Source organism: Lipotes vexillifer, unplaced genomic scaffold (assembly GCF_000442215.2).
Source record: "Lipotes vexillifer unplaced genomic scaffold, Lipotes_vexillifer_v1.1 scaffold1280, whole genome shotgun sequence".
NCBI lineage: Eukaryota > Metazoa > Chordata > Mammalia > Artiodactyla > Lipotidae > Lipotes > Lipotes vexillifer.
In genome coordinates, this window is record NW_006786568.1 from 235560 (window position 1) to 244774 (window position 9215).

Below are 9215 nucleotides of genomic sequence, written 5' to 3' on the forward strand. Positions count from 1 at the left end.
GGGAGAAGGGGGGAGAGGAGATCGAAGACCCAGAGAAAAGGGGGACAGAGATTCCCGAAGGACACAGAAAAAAAGGTAGCAACACAGAAAGCCCCATGATATGTAGATGCAGGCAGAGGGATGAGACAGAAGCCCAGAGAGAGATAGTCAGAGAGACGTGGAGACGGGAGCTAGAAGCAGAAATGTCCTAACATCTGTTGAACAGCTGCTGTAGGCTAGTCTCTTCCTCCTGCCTTAACTCCACAACCCCAGAGAAGGAGACTGAGGCTCCCAGAGTTTTGGTGACTTGCCCAACCGAGATCTCGCAGGAAGAAAAGTGGCAGGAGTTAGGTTCACCTGACCCAGCCAGTGCAGGAGAGGCAAGCCTTGGCCTTCCAGCACTTCCTGCCATGAGCTGGGGAGAGGAGCCAGCACATGAGGACAGGATAGAGGCCATCCTTGGACTGCACGTGGCAGCAGGGCAGTATGTTATTGTTCTAACAAAATCTCTGTATTATATAAATTTTTTCAGCGGACGGGAGTAAAGCAACTTGAGGAACGGGTGCCTTTTCCTAAGGTGCACATGGACAATGTGTGGGCAGCCCTGGACAGCAGCAGTGGGGCATGTGGCTTATGGGTCTGGAGAATCTAGGAGTTAGGTCTCTCACCCCCTTGCAGATGGCCACAGCTTCCCGGGAAAGTGACTTGGGGTAGGTGACAGTTTGTTCCATGATGGCCTGGAACAGTTCCTCCTCGTCTTCCCCATCAAAGGGGGGCTAAGGATGTAGAGAGGATAGTCAGAGGCTTGGCAAACTACCGGGCAGCACCTTCCACGCCCCCACTGCCCACCATGAATACAGCCCACCCCTGGGCCCCCAAATTCCTAGGGAAAAATTTGACCAAACCGCAAGAGCTGTATCTTTCGCACTTTCAGACTCTGTTGTTTTCTATCTCAGATGCTTCAGCTCTCTGCACCTCTTTGCGGTTCTGTCTCTCTTTCTCTGCTATGTAAATTGGCAGGGTATTAATTAGGCAACGTGTCATTTGAATAGAAGAGAGAAAAACTGCAGGAAAAGCTGTAAAAGCATTCTCCTGGTTGGATGAGTGGCGTCCAGTCTTCTGGGATTAGCAAAAGCAGTACCCAGGCAAAGGTTCTTAATGTGAGGTCTACGGAGTCTGTTTACACCATTGTGGGGGGCCATGAATTTGGATGGGAAAAAACGTGCATCTTTATTCTTTAAAATCTAAAACTGAAATTCAGCATTCATGGCAATTATAGGAAACAAACCGGAATAGTCGGAACTGTGACTGCGTCACCAATGGAAATCACAGATATTTTCTTAGCACATAAGAGTTGCAAATATCTCAAAAAATCAGTCATCTCTATTTCAAAATTCCTGGTAGACCTTCCTATTTACTTCCTATTCCTGTGAGATATTACCATTTAATTCATTAGTAGGATATCACAAATAGGTCCATATTCTAATATGTTTAGACAACCGTACACATTTAAAATTATTTAGTTGGTTAAATTACTCAGTTAAACCTTTAACATTTTGATAACCATATTTCAATATGATTGGCTTCTTTTGTAATGCTATTATCTTACTTCATGCATTTAAAAACATTGTCCTGAGAAGGGGGTCCGTGACACAAGAAAAGTGAGGAACCCCTAGCCTGTGGGAAAGTAATGCTTCAGGACCACGGAGAGCGCTCTCGTATCTGGCTGACCTTCCCCACAGCTTCGCACACCTTATTAGCCCATAGACGGACATCCCTTCCTGACCTGCTCCTCCTGAGCTGATGGCCATGTAACAGGTGGCACCCCCTCCGTGTTGCCTTTAGTCAAACCAGCCTCTCCCCACCTTCCCTTACCTGCCCCGCCAACATCTCATACAGCAGGACCCCAAAGGACCACCAGTCGACAGACTTCCCATAGGGCTGGTAGGCAATGATCTAGCAGGGGAGGAAGGAAGGCAAGGGATTATGATTTGTGATTCAAGAAACCTAGGGCCCCTCTGGCGTCACCACCTGGGAACCCTACCCACTTTAAATGTTTTCAGCACAAACTTTTCCCATTCAGAACACTTTGGCTCCATCCTCTGGAAAATTTGGGAAACAAACTCTACCTACTTGGAACATTCCTTTGGTCCCAAATATAAAGACTAACTAAAGACCAAGTTGCAAGTTCCACCCATCCAGAATATCTAGGTAACTGGACTCTCTCCTTACAATAACAGGTGCATAGGGCAGAATTTCAGAGACCAGAGAGTCTTAAATCTGGGCACATATCAGATTCTTCTAGGGGACTGTTTTTTGGGGTTTGTAAAAAATAAAATTAATTAATTAATTAATTTTGGCTGCGTTGGGTCTTCGTTGCTGTGCGCGGGCTTCTCATTGTGGTGGCTTCTCTCGTTGTGCAGCACGGGCTCTAGGCGCGCAGGCTTCAGTAGCTGTGGCACGTGGGCTCAGTAGTTGTGGCTCGCGGGCTCTAGAGCACAGGCTCAGTAGTTGTGGTGCACGGGCTTAGTTGCTCCGCGGCACGAGGGATCTTCCCGGACCAGGGCTCGAACCCATGTCCCCTGAATTGGCAGGCGGATTCTTTTTTTTTTTGGCTGTGTTGGGCCTTCGTTGCTGTGCGCGAGCTTTCTCTAGTTGCGGCGAGTGGGGGCTACTCTTCCTTTCAGTGCGCGGGCTTATTGCAGTGGCCTCTCCCCTTGCAGAGCCAGGGCTCTAAGGCGTGTGGGCTTCAGTAGTTGTGGCACACGGGCTCTAGAGTGCAGGCTCAGTAGTTGTGGCGCACGGGCTTAGTTCCTCCGTGGCATGTGGGATCTTCTCGGACCAGGGCTCGAACCCGTGCCCCCTGCATTGGCAGGCGATTCTTACCCACTGCGCCACCAGGGAAGCCCTGGCAAGCAGATTCTTAACCACTGCGCCACCAAGGAAGCCCTAGGGGACTGTTTAAAGAGAGATGTCCCCAGCCCTGAAGAATCCCAGCCACAATAGGCCAGAGTCAGAGGCAGGAAGATGTGTGTATTTTTCAAAATCTCCCCAGGTGATTCTGATTACCAGCTATGTTTTGAAACCACTGGCATTGGTTACTTGGGCACTATCACAGAATCGCCAGGAAAGATCAAGGAGGGCACCACCAACCCCACCTCCTCCATCAAGTGAGAAGTCAGGACGTGCTCTCAGTCTACTTATATACAGTCAGATCATTAGCTTCACCCCGCCCCCAACAAAATCAGAGCATACTCTGCCCACTTGAAATATTCAGGGGACACCCTCCACATGCCTAATGTTCTGGGGGATGGGGCCCACCCACTCAGAGTACACCGGAAATCATCTCCACCTTCTTAGAACAGTCCAGTAACAGGCCCTGTTCTCCTAGAATCCCTAGAGCTGGTCCTTCTCTTTTCGAACATTCACCCACAGGTCCCCCCACTTTGCCTATTTAGAGACTCAGCTCCGCCCACTTACAACGCTCCGCAAGAGGCTCTCTGTGCTGCTTGCTGTCGGAACAGCCACAACTCAGGTAAAGACCCCAGGGTCAAGTCCCCATACTCTGAATACTGGACGACCAGCCACACCTACTCAGTGAATTTGGAGGGCACCAAGAGCAGCGGAGGCAGGATTACCTCGGGGGCTATGTAGTCTGGGGTCCCACAGAAGGTGCGAGTTGTGGTCCCGGGGAAGACGTTCTCCTTACACATGCCAAAGTCAGTGATTTTGATGTGTCCTTCAGCATCCAGCATCACGTTGTCCAGTTTCAGGTCCCTGGGGGTGGGAGGGGTACAGTTCAAGGGGCTGGAGCCTTAAGTTCAAATTCCTGCTCTTCTGGGGGTCTGATCCCCTCCCCTGAAGGCCTGGGACCTGCTCACCGATAGATGATGCCCTGGTTGTGAAGGAAGAAGAGGCCGATGGCGATTTCTGCTGCGTAGAACCTGGAGGTGGAGGCGGGGGTCAGAAGGCCAGAGACTGGAGCCCACTCCCTTCCACCTTCCCTCTACCCTCCTCTCTTGACCAAGACTCACGCTGCATGGGGCTCCTTAAACTTGCCCAGCTGCTGAATGTGGTACATCAAGTCGCCCCCAGTGACATACTCCATCACGAAATACAGGCGATCCTGGGGAGGAGTGGATGGGACTTAGAGGCAAGGACACGCCCACCAGGGGTTGGAAACGTCCATTCCTGCCCACTTGAGACAAAGGCTCTGGATCCACCCCATCAGAAATCCAGCGCAACCATCTGTGCCCACAGGGAGGCCCCGAAGATTCTCAACCGGCCACCGCAGAATCTCCACCCACCCCATCCCCTGTTACCCCAAACTGTCAGGTGTTCCGGTCCTCCATTCTCGGAATTTAAGATTGAGGCCCACCATTTGCTTGAAATCCCTGGGATACTGAAACCTCTTTCCATACCCACTCACATGCATATGCAATCATGGCCACCTGTTAGGAACCAAAGTTGTTCGGGCCTCACTAGCAAGTGATAGTAATTTTTAATTTATTTTATTTTTATTTTTTTGGCTGTGCCGTGCCACTTGCAGGATCTTGGCTCCCCGACTGGGGATTGAACCTGGGCCCCCTGCAGTGGAAGCATGGAGTCCTAACCACTGGACCGCCAGGGAATTCCCGATACAGTACTAATTTTTTAAAAACTCCAGGAAGGGGACTTCCCTGGTGGCGCAGTGGTTAAGAATCTGCCTGCCAATGCAGGGGACACGGGTTGGAGCCCTGGTCCGGGAAGATCCCACATGCCATGGAGCAACTAAACTGTGTGCCACAACTGCTGAAGCCCGCGCACCTAGAGCCCATGCTCCACAACAAAAGAAGCCACCGCGATGAGAAGCCTGCGCACCGCAACGAAGAGTAGCCCCCGCTCGCGCCAACTAGAGAAAGCCCATGTGCAGCAATGAAGACCCAATGCAGCCAAAAATAAATAAATAAATGAATAAAAATTTAAACAAAACAAAACCTCCAGGAAGCTGGCTACGCCCACTCAGAGCTCTTGGAAGTAAAGTCACGCTCTCTCTAACCCCTGACAGCTGTCCCATTCCACAGCCTTTGGGAAACACCCTGTTTCTGACAAGTCCTTAACTCAGAATCCAAGAGTGACGACCTCATCACTGAGAGCCCACTTGCGGGCATGCTCACTTAGAAGACATTCTCCACGAATTCTTTTACTCCAGAAGCCCTTACTCAAAAAACACCCACTCAGGACCTAGGGGATTCAGGCCACTCCCACGCAGGATCCTAGCCTTGTGGCCACGCCCTCCAGGGCACCTGCATTCTGGCCACGCCCACTGAGGAGCCGGCCACACCCAATCAGAGTTCACAGGGTTCTTCTGCCTTGCCAAAAACTCAGAATCTCAAAGCAAATGCTTGATACATCCAGTAGGGATGAGGCAGGGCTCCTGAGCCGGCCTCTGTCACCTCCTTTCTTACCGGGGTCTGGAAAGTGGAGTGAAGCTGGGTGAGAAAGTGGGGCCGGCCTCCGGGGCCTCGACCCCCCAGGGCTAATACGCGTTTCTCCACCAGGGTGCAGTCCACATCGTCATCCTGGACAATCACGTCTTTCTTCAGGATCTTGATGGCATAGAGCTCATCGGAGCCCCTGCGCTCGGCCAGCATCACCTAGGGGCAGAGGCGGGAAAGGCCCAGTCCATCTTGGGAACCCAGAGGTGCGGGTCCCCACCCCTCCCTTTCAAGGACACAAACAAATGGGAGTCCCAGGTCCTCCCTCTCCCTCTCAGGGGACCAGGTGCCCTGACTTTGCCAACTACTCCCTCAGAGAAAGTAGCCACATCTTTATGCATCTCCTCTCCAGGAACTCAAGAGGCCCCATCCAACTCTCTTTGGGGACTCAGTAGCCTAGTTCCCTCCCCGCCGCACTTCATGTCTAAGAACCAGAAACCTGAGCCCCACCCCCAGACATTCTCCCCCTTCTCCCAGAGCCCCAGGAATCCAACCTTCCCAAAACTGCCTTTTCCTAGAACCATGAGGAAGCTGAAGTCAGAGATGTGCAGACGTCCAGGGCTTGCCCCGAAGAAACAGCGCTTGGGGTCGGTGGGACTCGGAGACGGGGAGGGGGTGGGAGAGGAAGAAGGGCCCATCCGCACCCTCTGTGAGAAAGGGGAGAGTTCCGAAGCTAGTCAGGCCCCAGAAGGGGATAAGGAGGCGCCCCTCAGAGAGGCAGCACCCAAGAACGAAAGGGACGGGGAGAGATGGAAAGATGGAGAGAGAAAAAAAGTCTCCACCCCCCTCTCTGGCTTAAAAACTTTCTCTGATTTCCCGTAGCCTGGAGGGTTTATTATTCAGCTAGCACTTAGATAGCTTACTATATGCCATTGATCCTCCAGGAGACCCTTGTCACCCACCCCACCCCCCATTTTAGAGAAGACGGCACAGAGACATTAAGTAACTTGCCCGAAGTCACACAGCAGGTAAAAAATAGAGCCAGAAATCAAAGTCCATTAAAGTGGACTTTGAGAGAGACTGTGTCTCCCTCCTTTCTGTTTTTCTACCATCACCCAGCACATGACTTGGGTCTCAGCAGGAGTGTGTTGAGTGGATGAAGGTCTCCGGAGATGAGTGCTGAATGCACATCCTGTTGTTCTATGTTCAGAGCACACCCAGAATCTGAACACCTTTACCATCATTGTCCCCCGGGCGAAGCCACTGGCAACTCCCCTCTGGGCCTTCACAATAGCTTTCCTCCACCTTCCACCATCTGTTCTTGACACAGAGGCAGTTATCTTGTCCAAATAGAAATCATCTCAGGCCACCTCCAATGCCCTCCCATCTCACTTGGTTTAAAAGCCAAAATCCTTCCAATAAATGACGAGGCTACCCCCACCCCTTCTCTCTCTGACTCCATCTCCTACTTCTTCCCACCCTCATTCCTCATCCCTCCCTCTGCTCCAGCCTCACTGCTGGTCTGGGCCCACCTCAGGGCCTTTGCACGTGATCTTCCCTCCACCTGGAAGGCTCTCCACTATCCTCACGGCTCACTATTTCATCTCCTTTATGTCTTTGCCCAAAGGTCACTTTCTCAATGAAGGCTTCTCTGCTTATTGCTATTAAAATCTCAAAACGGCTTCCCTGGTGGCACAGTGGTTGAGAGTCTGCCTGCCGATGCAGGGGACATGGGTTCGTGCCCCAGTCCAGGAAGATCCCACGTGCCGCGGAGCGGCTGGGCCCGTGAGCCATGGCCGCTTAGCCTGCGCGTCCAGAGCCCGTGCTCCGCAACGGGAGAGACCACGACAGTGAGAGGCCCGCGTACCGCAAAAAAAAAAAAAAAAAATCTCAAAAAAGAGCACTCCCTATCCTCTTTAGCATTTATTTTTCTCCATAATCACACATCACCTTCTGACATAGGATCATTCACTCCTTTATTTTGTTGAATGCCTTCCTCCAAGTATAAGCCCCATGAGGGCAAGAGGTTCTCTCTCTCCCTCTCTCTCTCTCTCTCTCTCTCTCTCTCTCTCATTTTCTGCTTTATCCCCAGTGATTAGAACCATGCCTTGCACACAGAGGGCTCAACAAAATGCTTTTTGAAAGAATAAATGGGAGCGAGAGAGAGAACGAGCGCAGTATTCCTTCCTTGGCCTGGAAATCTCATCTCCCTGTCCTTTGCCTGGGGAATCCTGCACTTCCTGTCTACGAACTTTTCTCTGACTCCCCCAGGTCCTGCCAGAGGCTTAGGACTCCCTAGTGCCTGAAGCCATCTCCATGATCAAACACATTCCTTCTCTATCTATAACTTTCTCCTATATTGAAAGAGGAGCTCCCCAGGGAATGGCCTGATTCTACTCCCAGAATAGGGCTTGGTTTACATAAAACCTCAGGAAATAGGTGTTCAGTAAGTCAAAAAACCAACGGAGGAGAGAAAGGCACAGTGATAAATAGGCAGAAAAACTCAAGGAGCAATTCAGGTGTCACCTCCTTAGGGAAGTCCTCCCTGACCACCTCCACCCCAACCCCCTGGCCCCAGGCTGGGGTTAGCGCCTCCTCTATGCTTCTTTGTTCCCTGGGCTACCTCTAACTTAGCACGTCATCCTGGAATATGAGTATTTGTGACTGGTGTCCCTACCTTGAGGAGTTGCCTGAGGGTCAGATTCGGCTCTGGAGAGCTAGGATTACTCAGCAAGCGCAAGACCTGCCACCAAGTATGTGCTCAACCCATGTGTGTGGAAATGAAGACAGATGTTGGAGGAGAGAGAGGTGGGGGGACAGATACAGACCACAGGACAGGAGGCCATTCCAGGCCTCCAGCTCTGCTTACCTCGTACAGTTCCAGGGGGTAGTTACAGGCCTGGGGGAGAAGAAAGCCAGAGTCAGAGCCCCCAGAGAGGTAGGAGGTTGCCCTAAAGCAGGGGACGGGGGTCCGCAGACCCCCAAGCCAGGGGGATGGATAGGAACTCTAATTCCCAGCAGTGCCCTAGAAGAGCAGAAAGAACTCCAGGGCTTTCTGGCAATTTTAGTCCCAGGGCCAGTGGGCAACGAGCGATGGAGTTTGGGAAAGGCCAGCTCTGAACTGTGGGTGACTGGGCTAGGCTCCTTGTGGGGAAGTCGGGGTCTGGGTACCTCAAACTTCTGGAGGAGGCTGCAGTTGTCAGCATCAGCCACTGGCACATTGTAATATTCGCCCTCCTCCTGGTTCAGTAACTTGTACCTGACATACAGACGGAGACCAGAGGCGGGCAGGAGTAGGGGAGACGGACGGGGAGGGGGGGCACCCGCGGGAGAGGCAGTGACATCAGAAGGGGGGAAGAGACAGAGAGACAGAGGAGGAGAGAGAAAGAGTGAGATAAGGAGAGAGGGGCGGGGGAAAGAGAGAAAGAAGCACAGGGAGGTAGAAAAGATAGTGCCCTAGAGCAGAGGGACCACCCACGGAAGTTGATGCAGATGCAGGGCCCCGCCCCCAGCCCCGCCCAGCCCCGCCCCCGCCCTCACCAGCCGTCCACGGGAACCTTGAGCAGCTCCGAGACGCCAAAGGACATGGCACCCATGAAGTCGTTGCGGGAAGTCCGGTCCCAGTCCCACACCTCCACGCTGAGCCGGCGCTCCACGTCCCCTGGCTTCAGGTTGCTGCGGGAAGGGAGTGGCACAGTGAGGGGCCCGGCTCTTGGCTGCCCACTTTTCCGCCCTGGGGAAGAGCAGGCCAACCCGGGGAGCTGGGGGGCCTGTTTCCTGCTCGGTAAAGTGTTTTGCCACCCCAGGTCCTGCCGAAGA

At 52.5% G+C, this 9215-nt stretch overlaps 1 protein-coding gene across 1 annotated transcript in view; it reads right to left on the reverse strand.

Moving 5' to 3' along the window:
- PRKCG (protein kinase C gamma) overlaps window positions 1-9215 on the reverse strand; it is a 17586-nt gene that overhangs the window by 931 nt on the left and 7440 nt on the right. The window contains exons 7-16 of the mRNA XM_007459032.1: window positions 8937-9071; window positions 8568-8655; window positions 8266-8295; window positions 5951-6103; window positions 5427-5615; window positions 4014-4105; window positions 3861-3923; window positions 3618-3756; window positions 1855-1935; window positions 648-755 (exon numbers count right to left, since the gene is read on the reverse strand). Of these exons, the coding sequence (XP_007459094.1) occupies window positions 648-755; window positions 1855-1935; window positions 3618-3756; window positions 3861-3923; window positions 4014-4105; window positions 5427-5615; window positions 5951-6103; window positions 8266-8295; window positions 8568-8655; window positions 8937-9071 (1078 nt within the window). The remainder of the gene's footprint in view (window positions 1-647; window positions 756-1854; window positions 1936-3617; window positions 3757-3860; window positions 3924-4013; window positions 4106-5426; window positions 5616-5950; window positions 6104-8265; window positions 8296-8567; window positions 8656-8936; window positions 9072-9215) is intronic.